Genomic DNA, 17,742 nt, shown 5'->3' on the forward strand with positions numbered 1-17,742 from the left:
TTTTTAATTTTTTTTTATTTAATTTAAATTACTTATTATTAGTATTTTATAATAACATATATATACAATATATATAGTTATTATATATATTATATATATATATATACGTGTGTAATTTAATTATGACTGTATTTTTATATTAATATATGTACATATTAATATAAAAATACACTTAGTATGACATTATATATATATATGATATATAGACGTATATTATATATATATAATATACGTCTATATATCATATATATATACACATATATAATTATTATTTGTATTTATTAACTTTAACCTTTATTTTTTTTCTTCTGATTTTACAGTTGCAGGGAGACTGCCTGTCAGCACAGACAGTCCCCCTGCAGGCAGACACATGGACACCTATTGTGACCATGTGGTCGCTCTGTTGAGCGATCACATGGCCACAGGGGTCCTAATCTGCCATGGGGAGACTGTCTGGGCTGCAGGCAGTCTCCCCACACCGGGACCAACGCCGATCGCCGCCGGGGGAACGACGGCGATCAGGTAAGTACATCTGACCGTTAGGACGGTTCAGGACCGTCATCGGTCGGCAACGCAAAAATGCAGATGACGGTCCTGAACCGTCCTCGGTCGTTAAGGGGTTAAAGGACCACTATAATGCCAGGAAAACAAACTCGTTTTCCTGGCACTATAGGGGCTTTAGGTCCCCCCCACCCTCAGGGTCCCACTCCCTCTGGGCTGAAGGGGTTAAAACCCTTTCAGCCAATGACCTTTCACCGGCGCTATGGAACTCTCCTCCTCCTGCCGACATCAGCGCCGAATGCGCATGCGCGGCAAGAGCTGGACGCGCATTCAAACCACCCATAGGAAAGCATTTCTCAATGCTTTCCTATGTACGTCCAGCGTCTTCTCACTGTGATTTTCACAGTGAGAATCGCGGAAGCTCCTCTAGCGGGTGTCAGTGTGACAACCACTAGAGGCTGGATTTTCCCTCAGTGAAACATAACTCATAATACTCAGCTCATTGAGCTGAAGTGGTCTGGGTTCCTGTAGTGGTCCTTTAATTAATGTCCACAATTTAATTAATGTCCACACTAGTGATTTATGTTTTAGTATCCCAGTTTGCAAATGGGAGAAGGGGAACTGAACAGTTTTTAGTTTTACATGACATTTTCGTGGCTAAAGAGATACACCAAAATGTATTATTTAGTTAAATTCTACTGTCAAGTTAAAGGTTGTTAATATGTGCTGCTGAATTAAACTAGGGAAATGTTTTAAAATTATTCACAGTTATATTTATCTCAGGGGGTTCCTTTCATATATGCTCCTCGAAAGTACGTACTTGGTTTCCCGTGATTGCTGTTTTCTTGAATGTAATTGAGTGTTGCCGTCTACCAGTGGTACTGCAAGTTACTTTCCATTCCTTAGCAATTTCATCTTTCATTGTGGTGTGAAAATTCACACAGGCTTCAGATTCCTTACGATGTGACAATAAGGCTCTCATGATAAACACAGCTCATTCCTTTGTATGCTTTCCATAGGCTGGAAAACTTTGACTCCCTGTTTAAACAGTCTATTAGCGTAGTAATTTACCTCTGTCACAACATCCTACACGCTCCAGGTGAAGGTTCTTATGACAGGGGGTGAGTATTTAGCACAGGAAATATAGTTATAGCACAAGCCTGTGTAAGACCTGTACAGAACTTTTGTGGTGGCATCTGTTTCCTGCATGTATCATCTTTTCACTAATATCAGTCTTTTCTTCTTTCTACAGAGGTTAGGTAATAGTATGCATTCAGATGAGGGCTCAGAATGGCTTCTGGAGCTCCTGAGCGAGGTGCAGTTACAGCAGTATTTCCTACGCATCCGAGATGACCTCAATATTACACGGCTCTCCCACTTTGATTACGTCAAGAATGAAGACCTGGAGAAGATTGGCATGGGCCGGCCCGGTGAGCAGAACAAAGACTTTAAAAAGTACTCACAGCACATGACTTGCACCCAGCTTATCTAGGCTGTCCATCCCTTCAAGTTGTAAATCCAATTTTTGTTATTTAATCAGGTGCATTCCCCTACATTTTGTATTATTGGAAATTAAATGGCCAGAAGGATTTTGCACATACTCTTAAAGGGAAATTATCATTTCATTTTTTTAATTAGTTGCTGGTGTTGATATTGTATTGTTTCAAAACAGTAGTGTTTTAAATCACTATACATGCATTACATAGCTTTATATACACCTTTAAACCCCTTGGGGACCATCATGTTTATAGTTAACTGGCCCAGAGGACCAGATCTTATTTTGTTATTTTGGATGTGTTTATATCGAACCACAATTCCCTTTTTTTTTTTTTATATTTAATGCGCCCGTCCTTATTATTTTTTTTTAAAGATGGACAGGGCTTTCATGTGATGCCTTATATATTATACATTAAAATGTAACATAAAAAAAATTCCCCAATTTTTTTTTTTTTTTTTTAACAGATTTGCTTATAATCTTATGTATATTACTCAGCTAGTGTAGGAAAGATACTTCAACCTAAATTAACTTACTTGTGTAGCATTTCAGTTTGTTTCATCAGTTAGATATCTCAAATCAATAGCAGTGTTATATGTTCACAAATTAGATGACTTAAAAAAAAAAAGTAAAAAGTATTTTTGCTCTTAATTTAATGGCAGTCACAGAAATCAAAATGGCCAAAGTATATATATTTTTTTTAAAGTGCGTATCTTAAGGTATTTATCTTGCTGTATTCTGACAATTTTCACTTGGTCATTTTACCACCACAATCTGCTAAATTTTCTTGTAAAATAATCAAGAATATTCACTGTTATAATAGGGATTCCAAGTGAATGGGAAATTGAAGGCTAAAATAGCCGAGCTGGAAACATTCTCCAAGTCAGCTATGCTTCCAATTGTTTTTGCTTTGCATTTGAAATACACTTTAAATTTGCTGAATAACCGCGAGCGCAGTTTGGGTTTTTTCCTTTAATGTCAAACGTATGTATTTCCAAAACCTGATATTTGCTGCTGCAGAGACAAAATGTGCTCAGCTACATCTTATTGATACAGCAATACCCCCCATGTAAACCTTTGCAAGGATTTTACATTGCAATTACAGTTACATCAATGTTTCGACCCTCCTGGGACTTTATCAAAATCTTGATAAAGACCAAGGAGGGTCGAAACGTTTATTTAATTTTGGAATTTTATTAATACATTGCTGGAAGGAGATGCATATATATATATATATAAAATACAACATGAAAAAAGCCAAAGATGGAATTTTTTCCCCAAGTAAGTGGGTTAATCTCATAAGAGCAGACATTAGACTGTGAGAGTAGGACCTGCCAAAGATGGGGTACATTGACGTTGTGGCAGGCTTATGCAATGTATGATCATATAATGTAACTAAACCCCCATTATTTTTGCCTAGATTAGGTATTTAAAAAAAAAAAAAAAAAAACTAATAAAATCTGTCAACATTGAAGTTGCTGTTTAGTGGATAGGTGAGTGCGCTGGACCATGTGTATTGTGTGTATTGTGTGTGTGTGTGTGTGTGTGTATATATATATATATATATATATATATATATATATAATCCAAAATGAAAAAAATGACACACACCACTCTCCCTCCCCCTCCGTTTAAAGCGTGGACTTACAATGATATAACAGGGGTCCCTTTTAGTGCAATATTACATCCTTTTGGCCAAAAGGGTTAAACTATTTTAACATAAAAGCTCTTGCAATACCTTTAATTCTTACAGAATCTGTCACAGCTTAAAGTTCCCCTAGTATGGTAACTTTAACGTTGGGTCCTTTAAGTAGTTAAGACACATTCTACCTTTGGGTTTTTCTGTCATTTGTAATTGCATACATTAATATTCTCTTACACTTTCCAATTATCATGTGACTATCTTTGTGTGTTTTTGAGCCATGCATGTGCATTGGGTTGGACATCATCTAGCATCTCAGCTATTGTGGATTACACATATTCACTGGCCAAGTCCACAGCATCTAGAATGTCATATACTGGTTACACTTGTGTGTGGCATTATTGGAGCATTTACATGTGAATTAAAGCAAATTTATAGTTAAAGGGACCCTGTAGACCTCTATAGCACTTCATGTTTCTGAAGTGGATATTTTAATAGAAATTGACACTCTTATAAATTAACCTTGTTACACCCTCTCTCTGTCATTCAGACAGCCGGTCCTGTTACTTCCTGGATTTTCTTAGTTCTGTGTACCTAAACTCAAGAGGCAGGCGATTGCCCAGACCAACTGCCTTCTCATTGAGCTACATTGGCATGTTTGTAATTGGACAGCCACAGAAAGTCTGGGCTGGGTTAGAAGGGGCATGCTTGCAAAGGCTGCAGACAAGGTTTTGCAACCTGTTTTTCGACATGTCCCCAATAAAAAAATGCATAAGTAAATGCATGCATGTCTTCAATGGGGTATATCTACTCAACAGTAATTTGCATTTATTTGGGCAGTGGAGTGTTTGTTTAATAATAGAAGTCAGTGGGTCAGGTGTAAATGTTTACTGTCTGTGTGCTGGGAAGATAAAAATTGTAAACTCGTCACCTTGTATGCATTGCAGGAACAAAACACAACGCAACACAACACCCGTATAAAACACAATATTATAGTATGTTATCTAAATGTAAATATGATTATTCTAAATTGTTATTGTTCATTTCCCATGAAAACATCACAGAATTGTTGGTTTTTATCCCCGCATTGTTTAAAGAACATATCTTGTAATTTCATATCTGTGGCAAAATCTTGTGTAACTCACTAATATGTGTAGAATACGAAACCAGTATGACAATCTTTCTGTGATGTATTCACTAAATGCCAGAATGTAATTAATTTAAAGCCAGATTTCAGAATTTTGGCTAAAATAGCTAAATTGTGACTGCAAATAATTTTTCAGATTATCTCTTTTTTTGTGTGTACATTTTGCAATTCAGGTTTTAATTAACTACAATTCAGTGTTACTTTATTTACACAGACCACTGACTTGTTGAGTTCTGTGATACACACTACACATTGTATAAAATGTGTCACTGGTAATCTCTGCTAAACATCCAGCACGTTTCTGTGAGTTTTATCACTGTGGAGCTCTGTGATACATATTGCATTTGGCTGTGGAACTCAGTTTATACATCTCATGTTACATTGAGTTTTAAAACTGTGGAGTTGTGTAGAAAATAAATTTTGAACTCCTAAAAAGAGAAATACCACACAACAGAGAGCTGGTTTTGAGTTTTAAAAGATTGACACAATAGTGCAGTTTTTACCACTGGCATTTATTGTTTTGTTTTTACTGCTCATACAGGCCAGCGTCGGTTATGGGAAGCAGTGAAGAGGAGGAAAGCTATGTGCAAGAGGAAATCTTGGATGAGCAAGGTAAGCCTCATGAAGGAGTCTACTATGAAGGAGTCTCTCAGAGGAACAGGAACTTGTATGGAATGTGCCTACCTCATGGGCTTATACCTTAAAGGGACACTATAGTCACCAGGATAACTAAAGCTTAAAGTGACACTAGAGTCAGCAGAACAATTGCAGCTTATTGTATTTGTTCTGGTGAGTATAATCATTCCCTTCAGGCCTTTTGCAGTAAACACTGTGTTTTCAGAGAAAATACATTGTTTACATTACAGCCCAATGATAACTCCAATGGCCACTCATCAGAAGGCTGCTAGAGGTGCTTCCCGGGACAGTGTTGCTCACTGTGCAGCACTGCCATTCATTGCCTCCACCCCCTGCATGCAGACACTGAACTTTCCTCATAGAGATGCATTGATTCACTTCATCTCGATGAGGAGATGCTGATTGGCCAGGCCTGTGTTTGTCTTGTGCTGACTCTGCCCCTGATCTGCCTCCTTGACAGTCTCAGCCAACCCTATGGGGAAGCACTGTAATTGGATCAGGCCACCACTTCTGATGATGTCAGCAGGCAGGTCAGAGACAGACAGGGGCAGAGGCAGCAGCTGCAGGCTTGAATAAAAGTAAGATTCTACTGTATTTAGGGAGGCATGAGGGGGGCAGGAGGGGCTAGATGGTGATTCTAACACTATAGGTTGTTTGTGTTACTGACCCTATAGTATTCCTTTAATGTCTATACCCTGTCACTGCAGACCTTTTTTTTACTTTTCAGAGAAAAGGTAGTGTTTACATTACTGCCTAGGGACACCTTCAGTGGCGGTCACCCAGATGACCTCTAGAGGGGCCTTCCTGGGCCAGTGCTGTATGGACATGCTGAACTTTCTCCATAGAGATGCATTGATTTAATTCATTTTTTATGATTAGATGATGATTGACCAGCTCAGCGTTTGTTAAGTTAAAAACGTACCTGTATTCAAGCGCCAAGTGGGTCTGCTAGTGCTGGACCTGCCCCCACCTCCCATCCTTGGAGAGATCATCAGAATTCACGATCTAAGACAATCAAATGCCTTCCCATGGGAAAGCATTTGATTGGCAGAGATTGTCAATTCTGGTGATCTCAGTGACCCTGTAAAGTTCATTTTAGTGATGTATACAAAATGGTTCAGCTGTAGCTGTGTGCACTGACAGTGATAGGGGACCTCCTTCTATTATAACCATTTTAAGGAGGATATATTATCAGTATTATATTAACAAAATTTGACATTTGGGTGTCAAAACTTTGAGAAAGGACTTCCCTGTTACCCATTGTTATTGTTTTGTGTTTTTGGGTGGTGCTCCATCGCAGTGTGGCTAATGATTTAATGGAAATGTGAAAACTCATGATATTTTCCTATGTTCTTGACTTTGTGAACTAAAAGATTCATTAAAAAAAAGTATCTCTTTGGACCTTCAGCAAGCAATAGGACCCGATTAAAGTATATTTGTGACACCTAAGCAGGACTTAACTAATGAAGTTATACAACACCCTTAAAAACAAGCAAACTATATAAATAATTAAATGCACCCCTCTAAGTAGAATGAATATACCCTAAACCACAAACCACTACCACTCTAGATAAATTGCTATCTGTATACGCTGTTATTAACAAAAAACCTCTGAGTAAATGGAGTGCTCCACCCTAAACATTACTTGGCAATAGCAGGTTATTGTGAATTATGGAGAGAATAAAATGAATCTATTGAGGACAACCAACGTGTCATGCATGTCATGGAAAACAAACGCTTGAGGCCACGCTTTGCACAATGTGCTCTTAAACATAAACAGCTCCATTGTAATTGGGCTAATTAGCTTCTCCAGGTCCGGAGCAGTTAAATCCATCCTTCCTGGCCTTTTCATTCATGCCCCTGCTCTAAAAGTAAATTGCATGACTGATTATAAGCATTTGATGTTTTAAGCCACTTCAATGACAGTCACCAGCGTCAATCATAGAGACAGTAATAGACGTGTATGCAGACTGTTAGCAGGTTTTCATACCCCCCATGACTCCTCTCCTGCAACTGTCAAAAATAACCTACCTTAATAAATACTTTTCTAGCAACCTACTTCGTCACCCCTACTTCTACCCTTTGTGTCACTACACCCCACTCCTTATAGCATATAAGCCCATGAGCAGGGCCCTGTACGTGTCTGTTAGTCCACCAATTGTACAGCGCTACGGAATTTACTGGCACTGTATAAATAATAAAATAATAATAATAATCAACATCAACACTGAGATCTATGGAGGATCCTACAAGACTGTGGAATCCTCAATAGATAGAGCCTTTTTACCTCAGCAGTCACTAGTGATGGCTGGGGGCTTGGCAAGGCTTGACATAAGAGCTTTACGGAGGAGACTGGCGTGACAGGGGATTAAAGGTAAGTAAATTATCTTTTTTTAAAGTTTGCAGTGCTGGCCTGGTCACCTAAATGTTGACTAGGGCACTTTGGTGTTAGGAATACATTTTTGTACGTCTAACATTTTTGTACGTCTAACACTATAGTGTTCCTTTCAACATTTGGGAAAAGATGAAACTGGTGGGCTCTATATTGTTCAAAACAAGCTATTCACCCAAAAATTGTTTACACACAAAATTTAATTTGAAAAACTGAAATTTGTGCATCTTTGATTTATGCAGGTAACATCGCCAGAACATGTGCCAATCACGTGACACTGCATTACTCAGGGAATATAGCTGGATATCAATCATAGTGTTTTATCTGACGTTTCACACAAAAAACACTAAAAAAGCTAAATCTCACCACATGTTTTGGCTGTATTTTTACTGTATTAAATATTATTATTGGCATTTATATAGCTCTAACAAATCCCACAACTCTTTACAATATTATTAAGGAGACTTTAACACAAATGTGAGAACTTATTACAGGATAATTGTGACAGGAACAATAGTTTGATGAGGACTCAAACACGTTTACAATTGCTGTCAGAAATACCTTATGTATACTAATTAAAAATGTATATATACTTTTTTTATGGCAATTTGGATTATTTGACTGCTGTTACATTTATGGGTCCGACATAGCAAATTCTGAAAGGTTTCATTTTAAAATAGTGATAAGCCCCTGGTAATAGTTCTGTAACTGACAGCAGAAAATATATTAAGTTAGCAGAAAATCGATCTGATAAGTGTATAGATGTGCTTAAACTGTACAATAACTAATATGCCAAAAAAAATACTCAAAAACAAACTACTTTTAGTGATTTTGGAGAACCTCATTTGCTCACACATTGGAAATATTTTTGGTAACTTATTAGATATATGTTCTGCTCATTTATAGAATATATTTTTAGTCAGTTACAGATCTATTACAGGTCTACTGATATCCTGTGTGAAAACAGAATACAATAAAGTTGTGTTATATACATTGGCTCATCAACCAATTTAGCAAGCTGGGTCATTGTATGTTCCCAAGGTCCCCACGGTCTCCCCATACTCTGTGTATGTTCCAAGAGCTCCCAAAGTTCTCCTCATAGTCTATATATGTCTCCCGAGCTTCCCATGGTCTGATTATGTCTCAGAGCTTCGCCATAGTCTATGTTCCTAGAGCTTTCCAGGGTCTGAGAATGTTCCAGAGATTCCCCATAGTCTGTTTATGTTCCTAGAGATTCTCAGGGTCTGAGTATGTCCTAGACGCAGGTATAGGCATCCTTCAGGCACTGCAGATGTCTTGGACTACATCTCCCATGATGCTTTGCCAACATTATGGCTGTAATAGCATTGTGGGGGATGTAGTCCACAACATCAGGAGTGCCAAATGTTGCCTACCCTGGCAACATTTGTCTGTTTATGTTCCTAGAGCTTCCCCGGGTCTGAGTATGTCCCAGAGATTCCCCATAGTCTGTTTATGTTCCTAGAGCTTCCCAGGGTCTGAGTATGTCCCAGAGATTCCAAGTTTCTGTGTATATCCCCAAAGCTCGACAGTGTTGTAAGATGTTCCAAGAGCATCCCAGGGTGTTATGTGTTCTCTGAGCTCCAATACCTGTCTTGTGCACTGAAATATGAAAAGTACAAAAGTAAATTGTCCATGTTCTTGTTAATTTTATGTAATTTACTTACTACATGCTTGTGTATCAAAAGAAAGCCATATCTATATTTTAAAGATGTAATACACTGAATTGCACGTGCTGGTGCACTAAATGAGGATAAGGGAATTGCATTTAGTTATTACATAACAAAATCACCAAAGCTCATCTGTTCCTGTAATACAAAATAGTCCTGATCCTGAGGGATTAAAGATGCAATGAGAAACAAAAATAAAATTTAGTGTATTAAAAAAAATAATAATAATAAAAGAAAAAAAAAATATATATATATATATATATATATATTTTTTTTTTTTTTTGTTGTTGTTGTTTTAAGCAGGAATCCCAGCTAGATTAAAACACCTATTATTTGCTCAGGTAAAATCAAAGATTATGCTAGCTTTAGTGTACTAATAATCTTAATTTTAATAAGGACAGGAGGCAAATATTTTGCAGTCATCTACCTCATTATCAATGTGCCATTCATGTCTAGAAAAGGCTGAAGGCATCACAGTGTACTCTGTAAATCCTCCTTTTAATTAGTAACAATATTATACCATATTGCACAGGACACAGATTGTGCCAAGTAGTTATTTAATAACCAGCCTGTCTATCAGTTAATTCCCAGCAGGGGCATAGCATTGGTTGATTGACTTAAAAATATGACCACAAATGCAGCAGCACTGTAGTGATATTTATAATGGCGGGATTCATTAGAGTGCAAGACACACTAATTTCCTGGCCATATCCATGACAGCATAACAATGGGTAGCTCCTCCCTATCCCTACTTAGACAGGAACTAATTAAAATAAATGTATAAGTACCACCTCCTATCCTCGCCTCCCTCAGTCTTTTTGTTCCTGTCCTATCCCTATAGGACATGCGTTTTTTCTTTTATGGCTTACCTGGGGATTTGTTCCCCTGGCCCCTTGGGAGTTCAGCCTCTCTCCCTTGGGAAGTCTCCAGTACATGGCCCTGCGCAAAGGTGACCCCCTGGAGAAAACCCCTTTAGTGACTGGGGGTCTGGTACTTGCTGTAACCCAAGGGGTAGCAAGCTGTTATGCCTGGTTCCCACATGCTGCAGTGACCCTAGGGGTAGCAGTGGGCAAGGCTTGGACATCCTTCTAAAGTCCCTGTTTTTTCTTTCATATCAGCTTGGCGTTCGTTTTTTTGAACGCGCATGCGTTCGTTTGGTTTTGTGGTTTGCCGCTTGGTTTTGGGTTCGCATATTCTGGGCGAACGTTCGTTTGATCCCACGAATGGTGGCGTGCGTTCGCGCGCATGCTTGTTCGCCTGTTCGCACAGGTGCTTTCGTGTGTGACGTCAGACGCTTATTTAAAGCCCCCTGGTTCACACACTCGTGGGAATCGTTTTTGGCGAATGCTGCATTACTTTCCTCCTATCTCCTGCTTGATTCTCGTTTCTTTGCGCAGGAGGAGTGGAAGTTCCCTGCGGATGACTTGCCTTCCAATCTCCTGGAACTCTTCGCTGTTCTCGAAGCCCTGAAACATTCTCTCCACTAATTCATCACCGTTGGGTGAAGATACAGTCAGACAATGCTGCGGTAGTAGCCTACATCAACCATCAAGGTGGCACCCCTTTGAACCTTTGGATTCAGTGTCTTTCCATTTTCTCTCCATTAAAACTGCCTCACTGGTGGCTTTGGCTTTGGGCAGAAGGGTCTCGGAACTTCATGCTCTGTTGGTTAAGGAGCCTTTCTCAGTCTTCCATAAGGACAGGGTCGTCCTTCGTACTATCCCAGAATTTCGAGATAAATTGTTCTCCCAGCTCTGCATCCAGTTCCACGAGTAGATGGTGATGACAGAGATCTTTCCTCCTTGGATTTGATGAGATGCCTCAGAATCTATGTTGACAGAACCGCCCCTTGGCGTTTATCTCCGGGCCTCTTTGTCCTTTATAACAGATGTAGAAAGGGCAGTCAGGCTTCCAAATTTACCATTAGTAGATGGATTGTATCGGCCATCATCCAAGCTTATCAGGCCTCGAAAGCTCCAGTCCCGCATGGACTCAAAGCTCATTCCACGAGATCCTCTTTCCTCCTCTTTACATATGATATTTTGGAGTCTGTGGTTTCTTTATTTCTTCTTCCCTCCCTTGGTTATTGCTTGGGTATTACCCATCGTTGTGCTGCCATGGATATGGCCAGGAAAAGGGAAAATGTATCCATACTTACCGTAATTTTCTTTTCCTGGTCATATGCCATGGCAGCACAAAGGTCCCGTCCCTGGGATATTGTTAGTAACAAGACTGGGGGAGGAGGGGATAGGAGGTGGTACATTTATTTTAATTAGTTCCTGTCTAATAAGGGATAGGGAGAAGCTACCCATCGTTGTGCTGCCGTGGCATATGACCAGGAAAAGAAAATAATGGTAAGTATGGATACATTTTACCTTATTTTGCAGTTACAGGGACATAAGGTCAGTAATTGTTAAGGATTATGGGAAGACTTACATTTAGAGAGAAATTTGAGGTAGTGGGTACTCACCTTTGAGATTCTGTGTTCTGCAACTCCTATCACTTTTAAACAGGATTCATCTGTATGACAGTCATGGCATTTACAGCCTAAAGAATATTGAAGTTAAATCCAAAGAAAGGCTAAAATGGACACTATAGTCACTAAAACAGCTTTAGCTTAATGAAGCAGTTTTGGTGTATAAATCATGCCCCTGCAGTCTCACCGCTCAATTCAGTGCAATTTTGGAACTAATTAACTTTGTTTATGCAGCTCTAACCACACCTTCAAGCATGTGACTTGCACATCTTTCCTAAACACATCCTGTAAAGAGTCCTCTATTGTTTACATTTCCTTTATTGCACAGTCTGTATAATTTAGAGTCTCCTACATTGTTAATAGCTTGCTTGACCTTTCAGGAGCCTAGTGTGTGATTAAAGTTCAATTTACAGAACATGAGATAAATAAAATCTTTTACAGTTACATCTGATTGAAAATTAAACCTTTTTTTTCAAGGGAGGTGTGGATAGGGCTGCATGAACAGAAACAAAAGTGATTTAACTCATTAATGGCAGTGAATTTAGCAGTGAGACTGCAGGGGCATAATCTATAGACAAAAACTGCTTCATTAAGCTAAAGTTGTTTTATTGACTATAGTGTCCCTTTAAGCACTCCTAAAGTAAAATGAGAATACATTTATTTTGCATACAAACAGATAAAGTTCAACAGTGTTTTTACCTGATTTATGTTTGTCTTGGTTCGTTGAAACATTGTTGCACTTTATCTGTTAGTACTCTGACTAAAGCATACTGTTTTTTCTGGACAGAAAGACGCACCCTCCTTTGTATTTATGTGCTCAACTAATACTTATTGTTATAATGCAACTGTTTTTATGAATGACATTACTGAAACTGAAACCATGAAACAACAGCGTTTTAAATGCATATGCATCATATCCTATAAGAATAATTTCTGTGTGTAATTAGAGACATTATTTCTATTGTACTATTATTTATTAAAAGTCAATAGATCCCATAATATTAAGTCTAATAATAAACTATTGACAAATATGTGGAGGTGATTCGTCACCAAGTCAATTATGTATTTATCCCAATGACTCCCATGGTTCCTTATACAAATAAGATTACTTACTAGCTTCTAATTGCCTGTGTTATGCTACAACTGTGCAGAATAAGCTGAATATTCAAATACAGTTTAAGCTGTATGTGAAAGTACTTCTGAGTAAATTTCACATTAGAGACTATTTAAAATTGGTAAAAATTTGACTTAGGATACAGGGTTCTTGTCCTTTATGGTTAGTGACCTGGGAATAATCCTTTAATACCGAATACTAGAAAAGTTGCTTTAAACCTGGGATTAATAACAAGGGCATTTTTTATTTTATTTTTTTCACCCTGTACAGATATGTTGATGGGGATAAAATTTAATTACTTGAGTGGGACTCTCACCATCTTCTGTTCCTGTTTGCTCAATTTATCCTGTTGCAATTAATTGATTGCTTGCACAGCAGTGTTCAGTATGTTGGTGTTTTGTATATACACTAGACAAAATTATAAACAAAACAATTTAGTTTTTGCCCCCATTTTTCATGAGCTGAACTCAAAGATCTAAGACTTTTTCTATGTACACAAAAGGAGCATTTCACTCAAATATTGGTCAGATCTGTGTTAGTGAGCACTTCTCCTATGCCAAGATAATCCATCCACCTCACAGGTGTGGCATATCAAGATGCTAAAAAAACAGGTATAGACCACCCAGGTGCAGTGTGTATGTAATAAATACAAAAAGATAGTTACTTCTTTTTGGTTAGGTATGACAAAAGGATTCCTCTCAATCCTCAATATAAATGGAAAAACAAAATATACCTAAACGTATAAACAGAGAAAGGAAAACCTCATAGGGTAATAACGTTAATCGCAATAAATCCCTATTTCAATGTTGCACTCACAAATTGGAGGAGTATTCAGGCTATGAATACCTGAGCCTGAATACTCCTCCAATTTGTGAGTGCAACATTGAAATAGGGATTTATTGCGATTAACGTTATTACCCTATGAGGTTTTCCTTTCTCAGTTTATACGTTTAGGTATATTCTGGTTTTCCATATCAAGATGCCACATGCTGTAAGTGCGAATTGAGCCCTCCCTTTCCTTTTGGATGTTTTTCAAGAGGATTGCAAGTAGAGAAAAATTGTTTCTCCACACAGTGGCGGATCTGAGGGCTTCTGCCGCCGAGTCCCGGCTTTTTAGAGCGTTGCCGTGGTTACCACGGCAACGCTCGATTCCTCGTGGTCCCAGGACTCTCGACAAGTGCCTTCACCCGGCAGAGCTGCAGAGGTGAAGACTGAGACTCCCCAGAGTGCCGTGGGACCACCAGGAAATAGTGCCACCGGACCACCCTCCCTTGAAGCAGGTAAGAAACAGGGAAGGGGGCAAACACTTAAATAAAAAAAAAAATATATATATATATATATAATAACATTTTTAAAATGCCCCCCTCTCAGACCCCGCAACACTCAGCCCCAATACTAGCATACAAAGTCTCTCTCACACTGCACCCCTCACAATCACACACACTGTCAGGTCTCAACCACACACACTGCACCCCTCACATACTGCATCTCTCACAACCAAACACACTGCACCCCTCACAATCACGCACACCGCACCCCTCACAATCACAAACTACACCCCTCACAATCACACACTGCACTCCCCACACACTGCACCCCCCACAATCCCACACCCACTGCACCCCTCACACATACACACCCTGCACCGCTCACACACACACGCAACCCCTGCACCCCTCACTCACACACACCCTGCACCCCTCACAAACACACACACACCCTGCACCCCTCACAAACACACCCTGCACTTCACATACACACACACACGCTGCACCACACACACACACACACGCTGCACCCCTCACATACACACACAACCTGCATCCCACAAACATGCACTGCAGCCCTCACTACACTACACCTCCTAACTCCCCACTACTGCCCATATCCCCTACAACAGACCCAGTACCGGAAGACCCCAGGTAAGTTGTCAAACTGTTCTTAAACAGTTTCACTACTTACTCTTGGACAGCACCATGGCACGTCTGGCACCATTACCACTAAAGAGGTCTGTAGTGGTTATTGTGTCTGTATTGTTCCTTTAAATAATCTACCAGTGCCCCTCCCGAGATTAGGTTCTGGATCCGCCCCTGTCTCCACAGCATTTAGACTGGTATGGCAGCAGAAGAGCAAATTAGTGGGACTTAATTAGATATAGTTTGCTTCCCTTTTTTTAAACAGCATGACATTTAGTCTGTTGTGCAGTTAGGAGATAAATGTATGATGTTTGCCATGAAACACAGTTTATAATTCTGAAATAAAACAAATATATGCAAAAAATGTAATGAGGTTTTTGTTAAATGAACATTTCAGGCACCTTAACCACTGCAGACTGCTGTAGTGGTTGTGGTGCCCAGAGTACCGTCCAATGGTAAGTAATCAAACCATTTTAGTACAGTTTGACAAGTTATCTAGGTTCCGCCATAAGCCCTCCTTCCGTGGTTCTTATGCAGAGTAGTTAGGTCTACAGAGCTAAGCATGGCTTCACACTATTGGCTGACTACTTACTATGGGACTTCTGTCACCTTAACCCGACCAGCAGGCTACAGTGGTTATGTTCATTTAATATAATCATCTCTGTGATAATATATACCAAAACTGACTTCTTAACTAACTGATAGTATATTGTAATAAGGGCTCCACACGTTACAGATGGCATTTCTTATGTTGTTATGGCTACTGAAGCAGGTGTGAAACTGCAATATTGTGAAGTATGAGAGATTAAAAAGAACACATAACTAAATGTACACAAGCATTAAGGCTGCCCTATTTGCATCATGCTTAGAACTCTAAAGAATAACAAAGAGTAAGGTAGATTTTTTTTAAAAAAATTCATATAATATAATATAATATTAATTGGTACTTCAAGAAAAAAAGGTAGTGCTGAAGCTAACTTTGCCATCTCTCACAATTTTATTCTGTTCTCTGTCTGCGGTATTTGAATATTTGGATCTGGGGTTACTCTGAAAATAGAACCCACCCACTCATAGTATTGAATGTCCTTATGAGCTTAGTGATGGGTCAGGGGCTGGTGACACACACTGTACAAGTGTCAACAGTTGTCCCAGGATTTCCTTTCTGAGGACAGTCACAGAGAGAAAGAGAGATTGATTGAGCAGCAGGACTATCTGACAGCGGAAACCGTTAATCCCAGATGAGAGATTTGTTGCAATTTTCCAGAAAATACATCACACTATCAGAATTCAGTATCTCAGGCAATGAAATACATAACACCCCTGGGGACCCTCAATATACCAGAGCTAAGCACCCCGCAGCCCCATCCTAACCTCTGACTTTCAATGTTATCTTTGGAGTGAAGGAAAGGCGATGAATTGGTTAGAATTTTAAAACATTGCCAGATTTATTCAGTAGCATAAACTCCAATATTTTTACAATGCATGGTTTACAGTAAATTACTGCTGTACATTCTTACCACTCATTTAAATAGATTTTATAATCTATTAACACTAGAAGGTGATAGATATGCGTTTTTAATGTATGTTTTCACACTAACAAGTACAATAATAATGGTACTTTGTGTGATGATAATAATATACAATTGTGTGCAAAATTGTGGGCATACATCCAAAAGGTGTACTGATTGCCATGAAGCCCAATTCATTATTCCTGTCTGTTTCTCTGGTTTTAGAACCTTGCCTCACAACTCTTATAACCTTTTCATGTTGACACTTCAGTAAATTTCTATTGATAGAAGTAAAAAACACTGCAACGCAAAATCAATATGTATAACCCTAAATGAATATAGAGTTTGTGTTTGTTTCTGACTTCTGGTTTTCATAGAATAAGTGTTCATATCAATTCTTCTGCAGGTTTTTAGTGGAAAACGTCCAGACTCAGAATTTCCACCGCTGCCCCAAAGTACTTTCCGCAAGCCTCCCAGCCCACCTCTGCCTGAAGGCCAGCAGGCCTTGACCTGCCTCATCAGTGAGAAGGACCTCTCCCTTTACGAGAAGCTTGGAGATGGCTCATTTGGAGTGGTCAGGAGAGGAGAGTGGAGCACTCCAAGTGGCAAATTGGTAATGACTTAAAAAAAATTAATGTTCCAGTACTGAACTGGAAAAACATAAGAATTATATAAATGTAGTCATAACACAGGTTTTACAAACAAAGTAATAAAAGTGAAATCAATCTAAAGGTAACAAGTCGTAATAACGTAATAATTTAAATGTTTTTCCTCTTTAAAAATCACAATGTTAAAGGAACACTATGGCCACCAGATCAACTACTGCTTAATGTACAGGTGATACTCGAAAAATTATTATATCATGCAAAAGTTCATTTATTTCAGTAATGCAGAGTAAAAGGGGAAACTAATATATGAGATAGACGCATTACATGCAAAGCAAGATAGTTCAAGCCGTGATTTGTCATAAGTGCGATGATTATGGCTTGCAGCTCATGAAAACCCCAAATTCAAACAAATAAGAATATTGTGAAAAGGTGCAATATTCTCGGCTCACAGTGTCCCACTCTAATCAGCTAAGTAAGCCATAAGCCAAGTAAGCCATAACACCTGCAAAGAGTTTCTGAGCCTTTAAATGGTCTCTCAGTCTGGTTCAATAAGAATCACAATCATGGGGAAGACTGCTGACCTGACAGTTATGCAGAAAACCATCATTGACACCCTCCA

At 38.9% G+C, this 17,742-nt stretch overlaps 1 protein-coding gene across 8 annotated transcripts in view; it reads left to right on the forward strand.

Moving 5' to 3' along the window:
* The window catches only part of TNK2 (tyrosine kinase non receptor 2), a 205,011-nt gene that overhangs the window by 115,250 nt on the left and 72,019 nt on the right, over window positions 1-17,742 (forward strand). For 7 of the 8 annotated variants that reach the window (XM_063442829.1, XM_063442833.1, XM_063442830.1 and 4 more), the window contains 3 exons: window positions 1,754-1,931; window positions 5,327-5,397; window positions 16,922-17,128. In XM_063442829.1, coding sequence (XP_063298899.1) covers window positions 1,754-1,931; window positions 5,327-5,397; window positions 16,922-17,128 — 456 coding nt within the window. Of the gene's footprint in view, window positions 1-1,753; window positions 1,957-5,326; window positions 5,398-16,921; window positions 17,129-17,742 lie in introns of all 8 variants that reach the window. The other variant, XM_063442836.1, reaches the window with a different exon arrangement.

Source organism: Pelobates fuscus, chromosome 2 (assembly GCF_036172605.1).
Source record: "Pelobates fuscus isolate aPelFus1 chromosome 2, aPelFus1.pri, whole genome shotgun sequence".
Taxonomy (NCBI): domain Eukaryota; kingdom Metazoa; phylum Chordata; class Amphibia; order Anura; family Pelobatidae; genus Pelobates; species Pelobates fuscus.